The sequence below is a fragment of the Lepisosteus oculatus genome, chromosome 19 (genome assembly GCF_040954835.1).
Source record: "Lepisosteus oculatus isolate fLepOcu1 chromosome 19, fLepOcu1.hap2, whole genome shotgun sequence".
Taxonomy (NCBI): Eukaryota; Metazoa; Chordata; class Actinopteri; order Semionotiformes; family Lepisosteidae; genus Lepisosteus; species Lepisosteus oculatus.
Window position 1 is genome coordinate 10,073,414 of NC_090714.1, and position 23,847 is coordinate 10,097,260.

The following is a 23,847-nucleotide window of genomic DNA, read 5'->3' on the forward strand; positions in this document are numbered from 1 at the left end:
TACATACTGTAATCTGATATTATTTTAATACAGTGACAATCAATAGTTTCTATTTGGTTCTAAATCTAACAGAAATTACTAAGCAAACAGGCCACAGTCAAACATTACTCTTTTTTATAATGGGAAATTTTTGTTTGTGTCTATGTTTTTGTATAAACTCAAAGCATTTGTCAGAGTTACTTTATAGCTTTCAGTATGGCACGTTATTTCTGCTAGGACAACTAACTGCACTGGGTGTCTATAAGATATTCTTTAATCTTACACCTCCCAAGGTGCAACCAAAGTAATATACTTCTGGAACATTACATTGGAGCATTCAAGTAAGGAGGACTTCATTACTGTTATACAAGATAAGTTAAGGCACACACAATACCAAACCTCTTTAGAAAAGTCTCTGAACTCAACTCTTATCTGCAATTTATCTGCAATTAACAGTTGAAATCTGCAATAGCTGGGAGCTTATAATTATAAATATATAGGACCTGTCTCCTCTTAGAGTGCAGCATTGGAAACAAAGGTGTTTTAATCATTGAAGAAATGAAAGACGAAGGAATAGAGAACGAGGAGAAAAATGAATGTCACACAATTAATAAACAGGCTTTTAGAGACATCCCCAATGCTTTAGGGAAAGCGACACTAACCCAAGCTATAGACTGTATCCTTTTCACAATCTTTAGAAGAAGCTTCCCAAAGCTCCCTGGCTCAAAAGCTGTGGCTGAGTGCTTGATGCACAGGCAAAGGAGGTAGGCTGGGGTCAGTTTGTGGTCATCCCCACCTGGCTCAATGAGGGACATTATTCTCCCAATCAACTCATCCTCATGGGCTTTGTCGAAGTCCAGGTGCAGTTTCCTCCTCTGTAGGCTCCTGTTTTTGATCAGGTGGGGCTTGAAATTTCGACGAGGCGGGAACTTGTCTTTGATCACTGTGCCACACATTCTACAGGCTTGGGCTGAGCCAATGTCCAGCTCTGATTCAGACAGCTGGTTGAGGGTTTTGAGCCTGGTTAGTGTCTGGGCAGGTAGTGGCTTGGAGCTGACAGGGTCCTTGTAAAGGAAGATGTAGTGCACTCCGAAGGAAAGGAGGTCACCGTGGCGCAGCTGGGTGGTGCACTCCACTTTGGAGAAGTTTATTAAGACACTGCCATGAGGCAATGGCTCCAGCACCAGCCTCTCCTCCACAGTGTGGCTGAACCTCCGGACCACCTGGATCTTCTTGATCTTGCAGTGCAGTGGGAGGATGTCCGGGGAGGACAGGCAGATGTTAGGTCGTGCCGAAGCTGTCTCCTGGCCTACTGTGTGCTGATCTCGATTCAGTAGGTATACCAGGCAATCCTGCAAGGAAAGTAAACCCAGTGTAACTGTTTTTTGGAAAGATGCAACCACCACTCTGTTCTTTCTACTCACTGAAGTCTGTTGACATATTTTTGCAAGGAGAATATACAGTACATCACCTAAGGCCACCTTCCAGTTTCTCCTCAGAACTCACCCGCTAAAGACTACTAACACAAATCCTAACATGCTTCAGACCTATTGTCTGCTAAAATGGATTGCACTGTTCCTATCCCATCCCACTGCATATGGGCCTTGTAGCCTTGATCTCGTTAGACCTTAAAATAAAGCAAGACTGGGATGGCACTGGCATGACAAACTCTAAGGAAAATCAGATGTTCCTGCAAGTAGTGTAGGTGGACTATTAGGTGGCCCTTCCCCTTGTGGTCCAGGAATTTCCAAACAATGCTCACTTATAGTGCATATATTAATGCGGCATGATTGAGAGTCTTTTGGATAAGACATTAAATTGAAGTTTTGACTAATTGGTCATTAAAGGACCCATAGCACAATATAAAAGATTATAGATATCAACCTAAATTCCACTCAAGGCTTTAACAATCTGTTCTATCAATTTCCTTCTTAATTCATTTGGTGAAATAATTTCTCATTTATTCATCTAATATACTATGTAGTGATTTGCTGGTACATTCCACTGGCCTTCCACATGACACTGGTGAATGAAGTACTGTATATGTACATATGTGTATAGTGCTTTGGGATTCTTTGGGATTAAATGCACTAAATAAATGTAATTTAGTCTTAATATTATTGAAGATACATCTAAATTATTGTATTTTTGTATCATATATTAGAACATAGAAAATTACAAATTTATATTATTTTAAGTATTTTTCATAATGTATTTAATTTTCTTACAGACAAAAGATAATATCAGCATTCACAGACTTCCGAGTAATAATTCCTCAAAAAATAAATGCCTTACCAGAACTAATGAATTTGAAAGGGAAAATAAAGATTTTGATTTAAAAAATGAATATCATCCAATCCTGCCCACTGAAAGTACTTCCAGTCACTCGTTCTGTTGTTCTAAGGACAACGTGCATTGCCACATAATTAGAAAATGGAAAAAAGTCATTAACATTTACCACAACATTTAAAAAAAAAACATTTAAATAATATATAGCCATGAGGTTAATAAATGGGAAAATGATTAGGTAACTCTGACATTTGTTTTAAAGATTGTAATGTTTGTATAAAACTATAACTTCTTCACTACACTAATGAAAGTAATCTACTTTCAAGCAACAGTAAACTAAGACTTGAAAACCTTGCTGGATTCCTCTGCTAGTAATGCTAATACAACTGTATTACTTTAATCCTTTACCTTCCATTAACACTCCAGCACTTCAAAGAGGATCTCTGTACACCAACCAGATGGAAAGTCTATGTGTGCCTGCTGTTTGTCACCAAGTGGACGTATTTATATGATTAAAAATTCTTATGTTACATGCCTAGACAAAAAAAAATGATCCTCTCACCTCAGCAGAGAGGAGTAGGTGGGATAGTCTTATTACCTTTCTAATTTTTGTTACACTTGTAAATTCTGCAAGAAAACATTTGTCATGTATTCTGTTATTGCAATGGATCAAAGCAAACACCCTGTTTAACAAAAATGCTGGCATTGCAATCAGTGTTCACTTGTGCACAGTCAGTTGAGTATAACCACTGCAGTTGCTTCTGAAGTTTCTCTGCATTATGTCTAAGCTTGCTTATGTACCGCCCTCTCATATGAAGACTGCACAGGATAGCACTAAAGCAGTTCTCTGTAATTTTACAGTTAAATGAGATTTCCCTTTTCCAATTGAAAAGTGTATTCAGTTGCAGTTCGTTTTTTAAAAAACTAAAACTGTAAGTTTATTTTAAAAATATTTTGCTTACAAAACAACACATAATTAAAGGATTTACTGTTTAAAATGAATGTGCTGCAAATTTCATAACTTATCATTTAACTGAATGACATTCTGAAATGTGAATTTCATGTCATGAAATGTTGCTTTTATGCAAATAAAAAACATAAATATAAAACTGTATCTTTAACGTGAATTCACAAGAATATTTTAAATGCTGTTTAGAAATTATGAAACAATACAACAGGAAGAGCTATTACTTACAAATTAAGAGTTCTGCAATATATTAAATTGAATAAATTATTAAATAAACTAGTTTAATTGCAGATATTTGTGACATGTAATATACAGTGCCTTCCAAAGGTATTCACTCCTTTCCAAGAATGGGACATTTTGCTGAATGCCAAATGATGTATACTGTATTTTATTAAAGTGACATTTTAATCAAAATATGAAAGTTCAAACTCACCATTTTAATGAATGAAAGAAGTTAAAAGTCAGCAAAAACTACAAAGAAAATCACATACTAAAATAGATTGATTAAATAAGTATTCATCTCCTTTGGTAGATCTACATTACTCCACAATTAGCTGAATGGTCTTTGTCTTTGTAATAAATGTGTTTCACATGATTTTAGAATTAATATGTTTTCTGTAAGGGCCTTGAGTCAGTTTAGCAAATTTCAAGCAAAAATTTGTTAATGTAGACCAAGCAGCTTATACAACAACTCAGGGATATAGTTATCCGGCACAGATCTCGTAAAGGGTACAAAAATACTTAAAATGCTCTATATCCCTTTGAGCACAGTGAAGTTGATCATTAAGAAGTGGGTGGTGTAATATAGCACTAATAACACTACCCAGATCAGATTATCCCTCCCAACTGAACAGTAGGGCAAGGAGGAAACAACTGGTTAGGTATGCCACAGTAAAGCCAATGGTGAATTTGAAAGAGCAACAGTCAATGTCTGAGATGGGAGAAAATCCACTAGTTATCCATGAGTTAATAATATCCCTGTCTCTCCACAAAGCTAGCAGAGTAGAAAACCCAACTCAGATCCTGTATGTCTGCAACAAACCTTTTAAATAATACAGTAAACATGAGACAAACACAGTTGTGTTCAGTTAAGATAAAACTAGAACTTTTAGGTCTAAATGCATGGCATTTCATGTGGTGTTAACCTAACAGAATGTATCACCTAATCATCACCATTTCTACAGTCAAACATTATAGCTGTAACATTAAGTTAGGAGCTGCATTGTAATCACCAGGGATTGTAAAATTTGTCAAGATTGAAGAGGAGATCTAAGAGGAAATCTTAGAAGAAAACTTGCTGTATTCTGCTAAAGACCTCAAATTTAAATTTAAATTCACCTTCCCTTATGACACAAAACCAAAGCTACACTAGAACAGTTTAACAAAAAGAAAGTGAACATCCTTGGTTGGCCATTCAAAGCCCTGACTCAATAGAATTTTGACTTCTAACTACACAGAATAGGCATTTCACATTTTTTCCCCATGCACGTAAGTGAGTCCAGTTGGGACATTCAAGTTTTGATTGACAATATTCATGTGTATAAAAACAGGGCTGCCAAGTCTGGTCTGGGCAACCAAGGTTTTATAGGTACCCTTAAATGGGCCCTCAGTTAGACAGCTGTACCAACTCTTTGCACCACCAGCTGAAAGTGGAAGCTGCAGACAGACCGGGGGAAACACCTTACAGATATACCTGACGCTGGTTGTATCCCTGGAGCAGCAGGAGATGCGGGGACTGGTAGAGAGAATGTCGCACGCCCCCAGCATCCCTCTCTTCCTTCCTCCTGCCTGTCAGAGGGCCTTCCCTGGTGCTCCTTCCTCTCAGTGGCCCTGGCAACGTGGAGTAATATCTCTTTGGCTCGTCTCCGGGCTCACCCACAAGATTGAGGCTCGTTTCACTCAGGCTGCGGCAGAATGATGATCCAGGGTTCAGCGTCATTGATCCCTTTGTCCTGTTCCTCTGCAGTTTCCTGGCCTGGGCATTTATATCTGGGAAAGGAACCAAAGGTTAGTGTCATGGTATATCAGCTTTACTCATCTCGGTGTACAGACACTAGAGGGAAATTATCACAATTATAACTATGAAGACTTATCTTCAAATTGATGGCGCGTGATAGCACATGAATTGCTCATTAACACTGAGCATACATTGGGATATTAATGTAATGTCAAGGGTTTTTTTATGATTATTGTTGAGAGAAAATTCATTTGAGAAAGTAAGTCAAAACCCCAAATTATCTGTAGTTATTTTCTATTTTGATCTTAGTGAACCTAATATGAATCTAAGCAATAGAATAATAAAATAAGAATATTGTAAGGCAACGGGGGCTCAGGCGGGCGCCCTTGCAGCATTAGGTCGGCCACCCACCATCTGGGGCTCGAACCCGGGACTCCTGCGTCACTCAACAGGGACCCAGCCCAGTGAGCCAAAGAGAGATCTCTCTACAGCCCAGTAGCTGTAGTCCTGCTATCACAGGGAAGGGCGGTGACATCACCTGCTCTGGTACGCCGGCTCTTACACAGTGCCTTTCAGCCGTAAATGTTACAGTATGTTCTGAGTACATACTTAAACATTCAATGAACTTATCATGAGCTGGTGAAGCATTATTGTTTTCACCTTTCACACTACTGGAATCCAATCATGGTGCTGTCAGCCAGTCTTCAGACATGGAGCCTGTTGGCTCATTTTCACTTTAAATGACTTTTAAACACCTTTTAAAAGTAAAATAGCAACCTTTGTGGGGAAGCCACAAATTAGCACTGGAGAATGTATGCCATCTCATAGTCTCTGCTATGTGCTTTACTCAGCCTGAGGTCTCTTCCCAAATCAAAAGAGACCTATCCTGCTGTATAAAAATTACATTAATATAAAGTGATGCCAGATTAAATGGAAACTGTACTGTAGGTGGACCACTGCCCTTAGGAAACCACTTTGATGCCTTTAGTGTGATTTAAAGTATTGTAGTGTTCCACCCTCATTGAATTAACTTCAAAGGGAATTCTCTTTAGTTTTTCATCTCAGAGTGTCACAGAGTTAGCCTTTCTCCATTTGGAGCACAGCTTTGGCCCTCAAATCAAGATTTCTGGATAAAATCTAGATATTTTGTTTAGCTAACCATAAACAGGACTCCAAGTTGAGCCTGTGAAGAACTGATGAAACTGCTGGGGATGAGAAACTAGAAAGTATGCGTGGGTACCCTGGCTTTCCATGCTACAGTAACCCCAAACTGAGTGAACATGTTTGAGCTTGCTGTCTGTGTCTGATGCAGTAGTTGCACCGTTTGCACTCTTGGCCAGCAGTGAGAGAGAAAGCTGATGGTCTGATGGATGTTTTGAAGCACATGGATATTATTTTTACTCCCTCTGCGCTAGGGATTGTAGCGGTGAACCAAGTTACTGTAAGTATGGGCAGTTCCAAAATGGGCACGTATAAAAGAAAAATGGCAGTTTCTAATTCGTACAAATTAAGAAAAGAAGGTCTCAAACCTGCATGGAAATGGCTGTAAAAATGAAGCACTCTAAAATGATGAGTCTTGATTAGCCCCACGTGCCATGTACTGTATCAGAAGCGATGGAGATGAGGAGCTGAGAGAAACCATACCTTCGTAAAGTCCCCACCTTTAAAGCTTGGACCAGTAGAACGTAGTGCCAAGCGATGGTAGCGGGGTGAACTCCTAGCTTTAACACTCCCAGCTCTACCAGTAGGTGGCACTATTAGTTGAGAGCTTTTGAGGGGTCCTATAACAAGGAATGTAGGGATGTTGGGTTATCTTTAGCCGCTGGGCTCAATGAAAAGGAAGGCATATAAAATATATAGAAAAACGCAGTATGTATATACAGATCTCAAAGCAAATCTGACTTTTGAGGTAAGAAAATGCTTTAAAGTGAAGGTTTTAGTATCATAAAGTTAGAGCATAAGCATGCAAATAATTAACCAATGTATGGAGCTATCATTTCCAAAGAAACAAAAGAAACAGAAAACTGAAACCTTTGAGGAAACCTTACAAATAGTAGTCTGTAATAGTAGTCAGTAGTCTGTAGTAAGAAAAAAATAAAGAAATTAAACATTACAAACTAAGAGTAAGGAAAATTCTCTGAAAGACCTATTTTGTTAGGAATGTTAAAATAATAGTTATTTCTCATTAAAACATCTGCAGAAAATCCTAAAGACATTTGAGTAACAATCTGTGTATTTAGTATCAATTACAGGAGTCAATTTCTTGGAAATAATGTTCCTTGGAAATTACATGCATACTACTATTGCAAACAGGAAGGATGAGCAGAAAACCTAACAAGGTCACTAAAAAAAACTGACCTTGAAAAATTGCAAACATAAAAAGTAAGTTTTTTCTCTTGCCCACAGTTGCTCCCCAAAACAAAACTTTGGAATTTCATAATTTGTCCATTTCCAAATTCACCTTTCAGAAACACATTTCTACAGCCTCCTCGAAAACATGCCACCCTCTATCTCTGAACTAATTTGAAAATTCTGTCATATTTCTTAGCTGCATTCTCTTGCAGCTTCGCCATTAGAAGGGACACATGCATCTACTTATTATCAATCTTAATCACTGTTTTGTGCTTTGCATGTATATTTAATTACTTAACTCCAGCCATTATAGCCATTCTATAATATTCCAAACACCACACCAACTGTAATTGAAACACAGAGAGGAAATATTTTGGTGCATTGCAGATCCCCAGTATAGCCTTGCTGATAATAAAACACTAAACAAATATCCATACGTGGTTCCCAGCAATTTTATTTTTGGATTTCTGGTGGAAGAAAAAAAGGTGACTAAAGCCTACTTTACATCACTGCGCATTTTTTTACTGCTTTATTTTAGTTCCTGGATATTCTGTGTTCATTCTTAACTGTTCTTTTTCTTTTGAAGGATTAAAAAAATCAGACAGAAAATAACTTTTGAAAACCAGTTCTACCATATAATCCAGTGGTATTGAGGCAATACAATTTTAGGGTAAAACTACATTTAAGGCCACAGCAAAACATTTTTTAAAAGACATTTTCTGGTGCATTCTCTAATTCAGATGGGCCATGTACTTATTCTATGTGTTTAAATATATGTCCCTTGATTGGCTAATTAATTCTACCTACAGTAGGTAGGACTGAACAATTAACTTAACAGTCCCTCTTCTTAATGAAGTTCAGTCTGTATTTATTCTTTTTTCTTTGAGTTAGTAGATTCTTTGGAGAGATCATTACTTCATGTCACTCCACATTTATTTTTTATCAATATATTTTTAGGCTGGAAAACTGTTTGCTTTCTGACAAAGTTCTGCATTGAAAAATGACAAATTCTGCATGAATCTGGGGAAGATATCTTTCTTTACCTCTCAGTAAAAACCCCAAACTAAAATAATCCATTTCTATTTTTATTCTAGATGTTTGATAGAACCTGTTACAATTTTAGTAGGGATTGGAATACTACAGAAGACTTTTCATGGGACAATCTGGGATCATTGTAAATTTGGCTTCCAAAAATACGAATTTGGCGTAATGCTGTGGCCGGTTACTGCCATGCAGGTGGTAATGCGTCAGAGCCCAAGCGCAGGTGACTGGAGAGTGGCAAAACACTCAAGAAGACCCGACTGTTTGAGGGCTAGGATGTTCCAGGACAAAGGGAAAATAAAAACAGAAAGGTGAAAACAGAATAATTAATTACTGGCTGGAAGAGTTTAATCAGCCCAGGCCAGACAGTAATGGAAACAAAAAGGAAAAAACAGAAGTGGCTAGTGGGCCAGGGAACGCCCCAGCCAGTCAACAGGAAAAGAAACCAATTGAAGAGCAATGACCTGGGAGATGCCGGGTGTCTGCTTCCCTGATGACCAAACAGAGAGGCTGACACAGCAAAGTGTCAGCCCCAAATTGTACTGCTAATCCCAGCCCACAGAATCCGGGACACTCAGCTCCAGGATGGAACCGACTAGAAGGACAGGGGGTCACATAGATCTGGGAGGCAGCCCTCCAAGTAGCCAGGGGTGCAGGCCGGCAAACCCACAGGCCAATGCGCAGGTTACAATAGAGTCTCCTCAGGGCATAGCTGTACTTTGCCCCAGGGGCTTTCCTCAGAGGAAGGGTCTTGCCGAGCTGGCGAGGTAGGAAGCCCCCACACAGTGGTCCAGGCCTGGGAACCAGTGAATCAAGGCACACACCCTTATGGAGGGTCTCCTCCAAGTCCAGGCCAGATGTGTCATCATGGTCTCTCTGGTTCACTCTCTGACTCAGGCACCTGGGTGCAAACGGAATCAGATACCCAAACGTTCTCTGGAACCACTTGGGGAGACATCTGTGGAGGACGGGTGGCAAGGTCCCGTCCTAAGACCTCTCTCAGCTCTCAGAGCCCTGTGCCAGCACAGCTGCTGGGTGCAGTCCCAGTCAGACCCCAGGAACAAGAATCCTAAGGGAGACCAGACTAAAAGGGGAATGCTCTCCGGGAAGAGTTGTCACAGGATGCCTGGAGGGCTCATCTGGGATGCTGAAAGGAGACTAAGGAAAAAAGAAGAAACAGATAAAAATCCAAACAACCTGAGAGACAGGAGGGAAATAAGAGACCCCTGAACCAAAATAGGAAGCTGCCCAAAGAGGAACCAGAAGGACAGCTGGAAAAAGAAAAGGTGCAAGGGACAGGACTAACAGGAACCAAAACTGGGCTGTGGGCAATGGTGAGGGAACTGCATGGACAGAGTCCTGTAGACCTGGACAACAGTAGCTACCTCCTGGATGCAGGATGGAACCTCCAGAGAAGGGGCCAGCAGGGAAAAGTCCAGGGTTCCCAGGGCTGAGGCCAGGAGAATTCAAGCAGTCAGGAAGTGGAACAGAGATGCAGGGCTGCACAGGGAGAGCTCTAAAGTGGAGAAGGGCGGAAGCTGCCTCCTGGATGTAGGACAGAACCACAGGGATGGTAGGCCAGCAGAGTCCAAGGAGTTCAGGGTGGAGATCAGGCGTCTGTGTCCAAGTCCAAGTCAGATACTGCGCTGGGCAGTGAGATCTGGGAGTGGAGTACAATGGGAATGGGAACGGAGAGGCAGAGCTGCATGGAGAAAGCCCTGAATAGACCTGGAACAGGAGGTTACAGTGCTGTGAGAAGTCCAGGAATGGTGTGAGCTGTATCAGAGTCTGAGCAGCAAGAGGTGAGTGGTCAGTATCCAGCCCAGACATCTTAACCCTGGTGAATCAGCCCATCAATTGAATAAGGCAGCCTCTGATATGGAGTGAAATCCTGTGCCAAGCTGTCAGGGAAAAAGGAGAACACTAGGGTATCTCAGTCTTCATTGTATTAGGTTTGTTAATTAAGACCTGAGTTCTAATTTGTCTAGTCTGGCCACCAAAGCTTCAAAGTGTCACTTGAATGCTTTATTGCAAACTCCATAAAGGATTTCCTCCGATCTCAGCCACTGAACTCCAGTTTCCTCCTTGCCCAGCTGCTCAGTTTGGAGGGACACTGTCTGAGTGGAATGATACACCTTCCATCTTAATGAAAGACTTCACTGTGTTCAAACAAACAGTAAGTACTTTTGAAATATTGTATACCCTTCTCTTGAATTGTGCTTTTCTACAGCCTGTTTTGAAAGCTCCTTGGTCTCCGCTGTTGAATCCTTGCTTGAAATTCACTTCCTGACTCAGGGTTTTGCTAACATGTAACTTGTTTCACCAACAAATGTTCTTATGGGGTCCTTTGGAAGTTTCACCAGTCAGGTCTTGATTATAATTTTCTACCCCTGGATATTTTTTTTTATATTTGAACAAAATGAAACATTATTACAAGGGAATGAATACCTTTGCAAGGCAACAAGATATTCAAGGAGGGCATTTCAGGGTGACCACAAATCTAGAGTGAACTACTACCAATCAAAGGTACTGACTTAAGGGCAGATAAATCAGGTGTAGAAGTACGGTTTTCAGCTATAAAGTCTGGGTCCTGGTGCAGAGTGATGTTCTGTATCATTTTTGCAACATTCAGGATCAAGGTCTGCATACCTGCGTGGTGACAGCTAACCAGATGCATCCATTAATTATAGATTTAAGTGCTCACAGTAGAATTGTGGGAGTTTAATTAACCTTGACTCATTTAAATGCTTCAATCACCCCACTGAGCAGCTGCCAGTGTGATTGATTCAAAAAGGGGTCCAGCACCTACTGTATTCTCAGAACACAAAACACTCCCCTCAACCCAACGTGGTCTGTTTTTCATACCTACAATTATTATAACTCTGCATCTTTTTTTTCCACACTTCAGTGCCGATAAACCTTCTCTCAGCCACTTAACTCTGAAGCTGACCTTGACCTTAAATGGAACTCAGTTAAAGAAGTGTATGGAATTTAAAAGGAGGCACAGTTCCATACCCAATCTCTGAAGAGGTTACACAGAGGACATGGTGACATTCATACTGTGTATACTGTAGCTATGAACATCACCTTTTGTTATCAACTCCCCTGTATCACTGACTCATGATGGGCACAATGTTCAAGACTGCTCAGTTAACAATAACAAATAAAATGTTTTTGAAACATTTCAATTATGTTTTAATTGGCCTAAATGTTTAAATTAATTCACTAAATAGATTGTTAAACTCTCCTTTTTACGATATCACTTACTCATTGCCACTATTCTAGCATAAGCGTTTAACTTCAGTGACCTTGATCCTTCTGTAATGCCTGCTGTTTAAATTGACAATACTGTAAAAAAGCAACTCAATTTCACAGCATATGGGCAATGCACATTTGACAATTGAACATATGAAAAACTAACACATACATAGAAAGCAGCCTTAAAAGACAAAACTAGGTGTAGCAAATTAACAGATTTCAGAATAATAGCATTAACAATTAAAATTCTATATAATAAATTCTAATACCAAAGTTTGTCCAATACCAGCACATACAGTTCTCATAACAGGAAATAATGTTGGCGTACTAAATAGTACTATATATTTTCCTAAATAGCAATTATTCAGTTCCTTTTGTGTTCTTGTGTTGATTACCTTCTTGTCAATTAATACAAAATGCTCCTAAAAATTCACACTTAATAACAATTTGGCATTTGGTAGAGAATCGCAAAACATCTCATAATACATGAAAACAATATGTTAGAATCGGGGGCAAAAATTATAAATATTTGGTATAACCTGTTACAATTTGAATAGGGATTTGAATACTATCAATTTAATTTCTTTGGACAATGTCTTTGAACAAGCTATGCAGCCATATTGTTAAAGCTGATATAATGGCTTCCTTCAAGAAACAGATTTATAAGGTTCATTCTTACATTCATACAGTATGTTGTTGCTTGCATTTGTGCTCTTATTAAAGCACACCCTTAGTCTAAGTCTTTCAAAGCAGAAGAAGCAGATTTGGTTGGCTGTTTATTGAAAAACTTTAAATTCCCAGATATTGCTGGACTCTCGTCTTTCTTTGACGATGTTTACATGAAGCTTCCTATCTGTTATATATTCACCCATCTCCTTTGAAGTTGGGTTATCCAGAGGTAAGATCCACTCTTATGGATAACAAGTGGAGATATTGTGTGCTGAACTAAGTGTTTTTACTTATTCTGTACTTGGTTAGCTGTGTTTTGAAACATCAAAATGAACAAATATTTGCTCAAAAAATGAAAATGACATAAATCAGAGAACAACCGTTCCAGCAGGGATGTCCCAATGGTGTCACTGGTGTTTAAATTAGCCAAATTGGTCCGAAAAAACCCTACACCAATTGTAATTTCTTTAACATGAAATGTTTGCATATGTGTATGGGGCATTAGTCAGCTAGGCACATAGGTTTCTAAACAGCTGGTCCATTTATGTATTACTGCATTTGCTTGGTTGTATGGAAATGCAACTCGATCAAATGTTGTGACTGGAATACTATTTTGTGCCAGTTTCAGCTGCATGTAGAACGTTTTGTTTAGAGCTCCCCTCACATTGAAAATGCAAGCTTAAATTGGCAGAGAACTCCAATATTAGTGAGATGATTCCCATCGAGCTGTCTGATTAACAAATTGAGAGGGACCCTGTGCATCCTCTTTTTCCCATCCATCACAGCCTGCTTTGCATTCTTATCTGCTTCTTCAAGCCCTGGAGCAGCTCAACAGTAATGCCCTACAATTATTAGCGAGGCAAAAGCTATTTTTTCTAATGAAACATTGAGCCTTTGTCAATTTAGAATTTTGGTTCTGCACTCTTTTCTAACCCAAGACTCTGAGCTCCTTCCCTCTCTGTGATGCTGACTGCAATGCCCAGGGCTGCCAGCTTAGAGCATCTTGTTCTTTTCCATTTTCCTCCCTATGTGCCCAGTATCTAGTTCCAGCTGTGCAAAGACAAAACTGTCACCTTTACCTTTTAACTTTATTTCCTGTGCACTTCAAAGGTAAGCCTTACGACTAAACAAGCTTCATCTGTAATGATAAAATTAAAGACAAATAGGTGCATTACCTACTGTAAATAGTACAATATGCCATTGAAAAAAAAGGAACATGAATGAAAAGACAATCACTCAGATTCAGAGAGTGCTGGTCGCACATTGCTTTTAGAGGAGGGCTGAAAACTGCTGACCACAAATACCTGTGAGACAATACATGAGCACTGGCTGGTTGGATTTGAATCAGACAGTATGTCCTTGGTTTGATGCAAAAAGCAATATCTACTGTATCGCTTCTATTTCAAATGTACTGTACTGTCAGTAAGAACTGCATCATTCCCCTCATTGATATTAACCCTCCTGTAAGGACTTTTGGACTAGCAGCGTGCATAATGATGGGTGATTCTCACAGTGGATCTTGCAGAGGATTCTGTGGTCACAGGAGGGTTTTAGCAACTGATTAATAATTGCCTAATCCAAAACAGGCATACAAAATTAACACATAACACTTACCAAAAAAGTAAAGCAAAGAATAAATACATTTCTTACACTTATATAACGCTGTTCTGGACACTCCACTCAAATTGTTTAACAGGTAATGGGGACTCCACTCCACCACCACCCATGTGCAGCACCACCTGGGTGATGTGACGGCAGCCATAGTGCGCCAGTACTCTCACCACACACCAGTTCTCAGTGGGGAGAACAGAGTGATGAAGCCAGTTCATAGATGGGGATAATTATGAGGCCATAACTGGTAAAGGCCAATGTGAAATTTGCCCAGAAAGCCGGGGTAACACCCCTACTCTTTTCAAGAAACACCCTGGGATTTTTAATGACCACTGAGAGTCAGGACCTAGGTTTTACGTCTCATCCGAAGGACAGCACCTTTTTATAGTATAGTCTCCCCATCACTATACTGGGGTATTAGGACCCACACAGAGCGCAGGGTGAGTGCCCTCTACTGGCCCCTCTAATACCTCTTCCAGCAGCAACCTTAGTTCTTCCCAGGAGGTCTCCCATCTAGGTACTGGCCAGGCTCACACCTGCTTAGATGCAGTGGGTTGCCAGTTGTGAGGTGTAGGGTGATATAGCATACACAATGATAGAGTATGTGCTGAGATTACAGAGGATTACAACAACTAGGCTCTTAAAGTTTGCATTAATGGTTTTATAGACTGTTACACTATGACCACCAAAATGATGTTGTTCCCTTACACAGACTGTGACAGGCCATCAGCTAATAATCACCTGAGAGGATGCAGCTGTTGGTTGTTACAACCATGATAGCTGACAGCTGCACTACTCTCTATTTTAATGGGTGCTCTGTTCAGTAAGCATGTGTTGGTAGCAACAGAATGGCAAGAAAAGGCGAGAGAGAGCGAAATGGCATTCAAGCCAATGAGAAACCACTCTGTGAAGAACCCTGAAGGGCTGATAGCAGGGAAAAGAGAAAGACAAACAAGCTGAAGTGTTTTGACCTCACTGAGGCAGCCTGAGTGACACAGATCTTTCATGGTTTTTCTTATAGGGTGTTCTACCATTGCCACTTTAAGACAGAGAACTAGAATTCAACAGCAAACAGTACTATAGGCCTATGGAACTGAATCATGATGCTATCAAGACTGTATTGGATACAAGGAGATCTGAGTCATCTAGTGAATACAGTTGGATTCATGGGTATTCTATGATAGCCTGTAGTTCTTGTCTTGCTGAAGCAATCCTTGAGGTGCTTCCTATTTCATATTTACTGAATAATAAATAGTAAATTAATAATAACTACTAAGTTAAAGTAATTACATATTGTGTTGCATTTATTGTGATACATAGTATACTAAAAGTCTAAAAATGATTTTTATTAAATAATGAAAATGGCAATTCTCTTACCTTAGGGTGCTGAAAATTATTTAAATTTTACTTTAAATATCTGATCAACTATTCACTACCATAATACAGTCGGACTGTTCTGCATTACAGTAATTTTCATAGAATTAGAAATGTGTCTTCCTCTCACTATTAAATTACTGTGTCTTCTGAAAATAAAATAAACAGGAATCAAACTCCAGGGCCTTAAAAACAGCCACAAATCAAACAAAGATGACATTTTATTGATTAACCATGCTATCAAAAGTTTAAAATTAAATAAATTAGTACTGTATAGCAATCAATAAAACATACTTAACACTGATGTTGTGCAAAATTGTGTGTGTAATTTAATGACCTAGCAGCAAATTAATTGTCCTTCATCTATCATTCAAGAACATAATAATAATGATGGTAATATTTGTTATTATGTTACATGAGGCGTTCTTCTTTGAAAATCTCATTTGGGTCTTCTGGGATGATCAGTTAATTTTAAGATAATCAGAAACAAATATTTAAACAGCAGCTTTACCTCATTAAGACACTGTGTGTTAAAAGAATACCTTCACCTGTGTTTGCCAGCAGTAACTAATTCATAAGGTGAACAACATTAATTATAAATTTATACTGCTGCTAGTCTGTTAAATGTCCTTATAGTTTATCTGTATTTAATGCCAAAACATAAAAGTAATAGGGAAAATGTATTTCACTTGTTATTTAACAATTCAAATTTCCATTTTTTTTAAATAAAAACTGGTATATTACAGTATGTAATATGTCAGTAAGAAGAAACCAAACACCACATACAAAGAAAACGTTAATTTTATGTCTTGCAAACAAAGAGCTGACACCCCACAGTAATAGAGAGTAGCAGTAATAGTGCTGAATGTGTGGGTTCTTCCTCTCCAACACTAACCCAATGTATCACATGGCTGAGAATAAATGATTCAATAAAGTTGTTAGCTGTATTGATCTGGGTTCTCCTTGGGGTTTTGGCTCAAGCTGAAAATCTTGTTGAAATAGTGATTTAGCACTGAAAGAGGATAAACTTCACAAACATAAACAATCATAGAAAAGGAGGTTTGCAGTTCAGAGGATTGCTGCAGTCTTGATTCAAGATGTGACACCACACAAAAAGTCAGGATTTCACATAATCCAGACAGATTTCCATTTTCTCAATTAAAATGTGCCTCAGTCACATTACCTCAGGACACACAACATAATCACTCATTAATTTTAACCAACACTTTAGCATTTTCAAATTTTCCGTCATTGCCAACCAAAAGTCTATAAAGCCAAGTTCTTTTTAAGTATTCCAAAGAATTTATGAATTTATCCAAAGCATTTATGATTGTACCTTAGTATTTCACGATTTTGGTCAATTTAGAAACTAAAAAAACTACAGTTGTATTAATGCTAGAATTAGAATTAGCCTTTAATAGAAACATCTGGATACCTGTGGCATATAAAAGGTATCTTGTCTGTATGAAGTATTAATTTCCACTTTATAATTCAATCACAATGACAAGATGCTGGTTCACATTACAATGTAACAATCTCAAAATGTCAAAGCATCCCACTCCAAAGAAATTAATCACCAGTAGAAGTAGCAAAGACATTGCATTTGTAGAGGGTATAGGGAAGAAGACAGAACTAATTTTAAATTATAACAAATGTATGGTGCAAAGGTAAGCTCTATCCTCTCCAAGCACAAATACATCAACAAGAAAACTTTCAAAAAGCTCTTAAGGACCTGCTTTATCCTGATCTTTAAATCTTTTTTAAATACATGAAACAAACAACAGTACAGTCAACAATAATATCCACTGACTATTAACCTTTGATAATCCATAGATTAGGCAGCTCTTCAACAAACATGGGTGGCTCAAAATTTCCTTTATCTAAACTGTGACAAGACTGAAGTCATGCTTATTGGCATCCCCCATCAACTTAATAAAGCCAATGCTGTAAACCTGCCTGTGGATGGTACAGTACTTGAGCTTCAGTCTAAATTAAAAAACGTGGGGGTGATATTTGATTCAGGCTTGATATTCAACCCACATGTACAGCATATTGTCACCTCAGAAATATAGCTAGACTAAGTCCTATGTTATCACTAACTCTGTCCAAAAAGCTGATCAACACATTTGTCTTCTCCCGAATCAACTACTGTAATGCTCTACTTGCTGGGGTTTCTAAATCCACATTGAACAAACTCCAAAATGTCCAAAATTTGGCCATCAAAATCCTCACCAGGTATAGTGCAAATGATCACATTACTGCTATCCTGGAGTCCTTGCACTGTCTTCCTGTCAAGTTTTGTGTTGACTGCAAAATCCTCACACTCACCTACAAGGCTCTTCATGGCTTGGCACCTCAGTAGCTGCCTGAGATTGTATCGCCCTGTTCCCCAGCTTGCAACTTTTTATTTTCTAATTCTGTTCGCCTACTGTATATGTCCCCCAAGACCATCTACACTCTATGGGTGGTAGGGTCTTCTCTTGTTATGCCCCAAAGCTCTGGAACTCTATCCCCAAGGATATCAGAGAGTGACCTTCTCTAAACTCCTTCAAATCCAGACTCAAAACCTTCTTCTTTAGAAGAACCTTACTACTTAACTGGCCCTGTTCTTTGCCCCTCTGCTCCTACTGTATTTAAAACCACTATCTACTGTCTTCTCTCATTGTGTGTTCTCATTGTGCATATCTCGGGTATTTTTTTGTTGTTGTTGTCATTCTGTAAAGCACTTTGAGAAGCAACCTTTAAAGGTGCTATATAAAATAAAGTTCACAGTGATCATAATGCATACCACACTTTTTGCACAAGCAATTCTGTAAGAAGTATCAATATTTTTCCAAACATCTGAGCACTAATTTTGTACCTGTTATACTGTTTTGCATTATGGAAAAACCAGCATTCTCACATTAAGACTCAAAACTTTTTAGACTCTGGAATTCAATCAATGGTATTGGAATAGTAAGTCTTTGCTTTGCTTGCTTTGACAGCCAGAGGGTTAAAGTGACATTTAGGTTCTACTATTCACCCCTCAGATTAAACAGAAATAAAGGAAGCATGCAGAAATCCTTCAACAGCCTTCACTGTTCCTACTATCCATCCATTTTTTAACCTTCCTTTCAATTCATGGTCTTAGTGGAGCCAGAGCCTATCTTGGAAAGCAACGGGCACAGGGCAGGGATACACCCTGGATTTGCATTATGAAAATGCTTTTAACAATAATGACAATAATAATCCTAAACAACAAAACAATCATAATAACAATAATAATGGTGGGCTGGACAGAACAAAATGTGGCTTTTCCCCAAAAATCCGTCAAGATCCACAGAATACATGTAGCGCAAAAGAGCACACCAGGGGGACTGGAGCCACTTTTTAAAATTGAACTTCTAGGGTAAGTCCGCACCAACACCTCAAAGCACGTAAGAAAGCAAGAAGAGGAGAGGGAGCCATTTGAACACTCACCTGCCGTGACGGTGTCTTTCTCTCGGGCCGCCATCTCTTCCACCTCCACCCGCCTGCGTAGCTCAAAGCGGCGAGCGAAACCCTCTTTGGGCTTCCACAGGTCCTGCAGCAGGAGGGGCTTCTCGTTGTCCCCCAAGACCCGGAGACACTCCGTCCGCCAGTGCTTCTCAGGCCCCTCGAGCTTCCCAATCACATCACACAGCACGTACTCGCCGGCGGCTGCCTTGCTGAGGGAATAGCGCTCCAGGGCCTCCTTAATGAGCTCTTGAGCACTGGAGCGTGGTGTGGCCAGCACACTCTTGTAGTTGGCCCCCACACAGATCTCATCCCCGAAGATCTTCAGGACCCCCGGGGCTGAGCTCTGAGTGGACAGCTCCGCCGGGTCATCCGTGACCCGCTCAGGGAGGTCAGTGACTGATCGGCGATCCCTGTAGCTTAACGTGCGATACAGGACCTGTGTGAAGGTGCGACTCTGTCTCTTCAGCTTGTTCTTGGACGGCAGAGACATGCTGGCCGAGGACCCATAAAACATCACGCTTGGGCTCTCGCTAGACTGCACTCTAGAACTAAAGGACAGAAAATGTTCTGAGCGAAGAACTCAGGACAGGAGCCAAGAACATTTTCAAATTTTCATCAAAATCTGTATTTTTTATTAAACTCCAGTTGACCACAAAAAGAAAGGAGATAAAACGGAACATCACCTCACTAAAGACATTTATGAGAAGTTCTGTAACTATGAAGGTCTTTAAAAAAAAACACTCAGAGAAAATATACATACAGTAGGTTAGCACTATCCTAGTTTTCCAAATCGCGCCGAAAACCTTTATATGTCAAAATATTTTATACTTTTTGAGATATTACACTATATTTAGTGTAAAGTATAAAATACTATATCAGTTGGAAAACCTTTTCAGTATGCTATATCTTGGACAAAAATAATATTTTATTTACAAGATCTTTTCACATTATCTCACTCTAAGGCAGTATTAGTTGGTAAAAATTATGGTAAAAAATAGACTAAAATGAAAGTACTATATTATAAAAAAGGACTGGATTAGGATGAAAAAAACAGGAAAAAAGTAGAAAGTGCTGAGTAAAGATTACTTTTAAGCAATATAAGAAAGCTAGATGCACATAGCTGGTAATATTCTATTAAATCTACTGTAATTTACTGTAGATGTGCAAGACAACTGGACTTAGATTATGTTAAGATAATCAATGAAAAAGAATTTTGTAATAATCATCTTTGTAATTGTAGATGATACCTCTTCCTTATGACAACAGGTAATTTTATATGCTCTATGATCTACCCTTGCCCCATGACACTCATACATAGTGGTACAACTGAAGTTTGAAATATCGGTTGACATCTGCACAGCCACACTCCCGGCAGGATGGGCTTGGACTGATTATCCCAAGCAAAGCAAACACAAATGTGCCCAAATAAAACAGTGGAAAATGTAAATGAAGTAAGAGTAAGTACAGAATGCCTGCACAGAGTAGTTTTTAAAAGGCAGTAAACAGAGATGATGTGTGAGACGCTAATGTGTAGAAATCTCTTTCTGTGCAATGCAACCTCTTTCTACAATACAATGAAATGTAGACTAACAATGCTAATCGTGCAGTCTATTGAAGAAGAAGAGACTGGACATGATAGACCTAGCCTGTCCTGATTAAATGTACCAGAAAATACTTTTTTTAGTGATGGCAGTTTTACAGAGCCGCAGTAATTGGAAGGCCTGAATACAGTACTCTGTGACATTAAACTCTGTAATGGTAACTATTATAATGAGATAGAAATCCCACAGCAATTACTTTGCACTAGATTAATTTACCACAGTGCATATAATAATTGAACTGCAATGATTGCCTGGAGTATTCTCTATATAGTCTAATGGTGTGTTGTAAATGAAATCTGGTGCTGGAAGAATAGTATTCACCTGTTTTGATTTGCTGGGATTTGATATTAAATGATGAGTATTAGAATTTTTCAGATGCTTTGAGACTCTTTGACAGACCGGTTCAGTTGCTGTAGATCTAAGCAGTAAACACAATCCATGGTTTACTGTTTGCTTACCTTGCAGCAGAGTGCCTTCTCCACTGCATCCAGACTATATGAGTGCTGTATCCCAAAGGTTCAGTGGGATCTCCTTACAGCTTCACTTCATTTCAGGAGCTCATCACTTTGGCTGTGAAGGGCAGGAATGTTTTTTTGTCTTAGATGGGGGGGGGGGGGGAGAGAATGGAGCATGCAGTGTTTCATGCTTTAAACACATCAGGACATCAGGCCCATGAACACATTAAACGCTCTGAAAATACCCGTGTTTTTTTATCTAACTGATAATAGTGAGCTGAGTGAGCTTATTGGGACACTCCACAGTATGTTTGATGACATTAAAACAGCCTCTACACTACATTTAAAACCACCAGACATCCACATGACATTTGAAACTGTAAGCAGATAGGATCTTGAGTCGAGAAGATGATGGGTTAATTATTAATCAAGAGTGAAGGACCAGCTCTCTAAGATGGTGGTTAGGTCAGAATTTAACATAAAAAAAAACTGTTTTGGCAGCACCACATTGTGACACACATCCTGGTGTTTGGGCACACAAAAATGTTAAATGTGAGTGCTCCGAGTTGAGGCCAGAACATTCTAAAACTTTGAAATGAAGAGCTGACAGAAACCAGTGAGGCACAGCGCAGACCAAAAACAGGCTAGGAAGGTGACAGAACTCTGTAAAAGATCTGTACTGTATAATTATTTCAGGGTGTTGAATCCAAAGAGAAATAAATATTTAACTTATAAAAATGAATGTGCATCTTTCATTATTTCTACTGACTGAAAACTGTAATGAGAATACTCTTGCAATACTCACATTAAAATATCAAAATCGTAAAACATTTTATTCAAGAAGTTTTAATCTTCTAACTTTTCAAACAAAATGAAAATAGTTTTAGTGTACATCCTGTAATTCCAGTGCTTCTAAACTAGGAATTTATTAGTTGTAAGTATACTGTATACTAGAACTTACAATTTTTTCAATAATATTAGCCGACATATTCTTAAAATTATACTTTGGAGAGATGTAACCTTTTAAAATTATGTGACGTTTATGCTGTAAACTACTGGTCATTCTGCCTTGTGTTTGGTTACATACTAAAATACCAAATACATCCTTACTGTACAACGGATATGAGATTTTTTTAAATGTAATTAACAATCCATACCTTCTCACAAGATAACTTTCGTAATAATTTATTTAATCAATTTTCTTTCTTGGTCTATCAATTACTTACAAACATTTTTCAGTTCTCTGTAATTATCACTTAGAAGAAAATGGTCAAATGATTCTAAAACTAAAGCGCTCCAATTTACGGCTCTTAGATTCCTTTTCCTTTTCCAAAACTTGTATCAATTAAATCTCACTCATGTATATTTTTAATTGAATTTGGGGCAATTCACCAGTAAATTAATGTATTGTTTCAATGAATTGCATTGCACTAGTAACTCCAAGCAGCTGCGACGAGCAATAAATTGATCACACCGCGGCATTAGTTGTGTTTACAGCCTTGGACAGCTCGGTTTCCAATAGCAACCGGACAAGCTTGCATTTACACGCCTCTTACGAACTAGTTTATTTTCTTAAGTCTTAGTACGGATATTAACAAACGTTAGATACATTCAAATGAACTCAGAGTGCAACGCGTAGACGTCCGCCTACATTAGGGTCAATATTTATGCTCAACAACTTTATTAAATAAATCTCTACCGACACTGAAATCATTTTATTTGAAACACCATCCTATAGCTACATGTTTTATGTATATTTAAGGTCAAACAGACCGCAAAGTAATTCAATACAGGGTGGAAATTTTATTTTTTAGCATCAAGTTTTTTTCCCCCAACTTTTTGCCTTTCTATTCTAAAATTCAAATTCGGTTTCTAAAGCATCTCAAAATATCCACTGTGTAATAATAACGAATACTCACGTTGTCTGCTGCGCCGGTGCAATTCTCCTGATATTCTCATGTTCTTCAACTTCACTATTCCAGCCACGGTAATACAGTAACGTAAGCGAGTGCTTTGTGTCCTACAGTATATGCGGCGAGGACGCTTTATTCGCAACCTAATCCGTCTCCACAGCTCGGCTTCCCTTTGATATTGCGCGTCTCTCAGTACTACCCTTTCGTTCCTCCAGCTCCAGTATCTGCATTCCCCGGGTCCGAGTCTCGCCGGAGAAAGGCGAACTCAGTGTAAGCTGTCGACTCGTGTTCTGACAGCCCCAGTTATCTTCAGATGCAGCTGACCACCGCAAAACAAGTTAATTGTCTCCATCTACTGGGAAGGTCCGCAATGCTTAGCTTATCAAACGGAATGTAAGCACTAAACCATCAGTTTCTATTACAACCAGCTCTGGCTGTCCTGTTTGTAAACTTAACCAATTTGTTTTAAAGGGTAATTTATATATATATAACATAATTATATGTATATAACTATAATTATATAGTTATTTGTATCTCCGTCAAATGCCAATGTTATCTACTGTATAATACATTAAGAGACTCATAATTACGTGTACAAATGAACTGTTGTTCTTTTTTGAGTATATTTTTGGCTACCGCCTTTTTTTTTCTTTAGTGTACATTCATTGTCCATTATGTGTTGGTTATATATATATCCCAATATCTAAAAGACAAATTTAAAATAAATGACAGTAGATCCATTTAAAATAAATGAAACTTTGAATCTCATTGTGCATATTGGCTATAATGTTTTTATATCTTCCTTTAAGCCTTTTGATAATTTTCTGTTTAGCAGAAAGGCTGTTGTTAAGAGTTTTAGAACTTTTGCTGTATATGTTTTCATTTATTTTTTGGAACCAAAGAT

General features: G+C 38.7%; 1 protein-coding gene across 6 annotated transcripts in view; it reads right to left on the minus strand.

Annotated features, from left to right (window-relative positions):
• Window positions 1-23,261, minus strand: part of radil (Ras association and DIL domains) — a 63,856-nt gene extending 40,595 nt beyond the window's left edge. For 4 of the 6 annotated variants that reach the window (XM_015360518.2, XM_015360516.2, XM_015360515.2 and 1 more), the window contains exons 1-6: window positions 22,950-23,261; window positions 21,034-21,145; window positions 18,957-19,522; window positions 6,854-6,973; window positions 4,929-5,224; window positions 642-1,331 (exon numbers count right to left, since the gene is read on the minus strand). In XM_015360518.2, the coding sequence (XP_015216004.2) occupies window positions 642-1,331; window positions 4,929-5,224; window positions 6,854-6,973; window positions 18,957-19,522; window positions 21,034-21,062 (1,701 nt within the window). In that variant the 5' untranslated portion in view covers window positions 21,063-21,145; window positions 22,950-23,261. The remainder of the gene's footprint in view (window positions 1-641; window positions 1,332-4,928; window positions 5,225-6,853; window positions 6,974-18,956; window positions 19,523-21,033; window positions 21,146-22,949) is intronic. The other 2 variants (XM_015360514.2, XM_015360517.2) reach the window with 2 other exon arrangements.
• Between the last annotated feature and the right edge of the window lie 586 nt (window positions 23,262-23,847).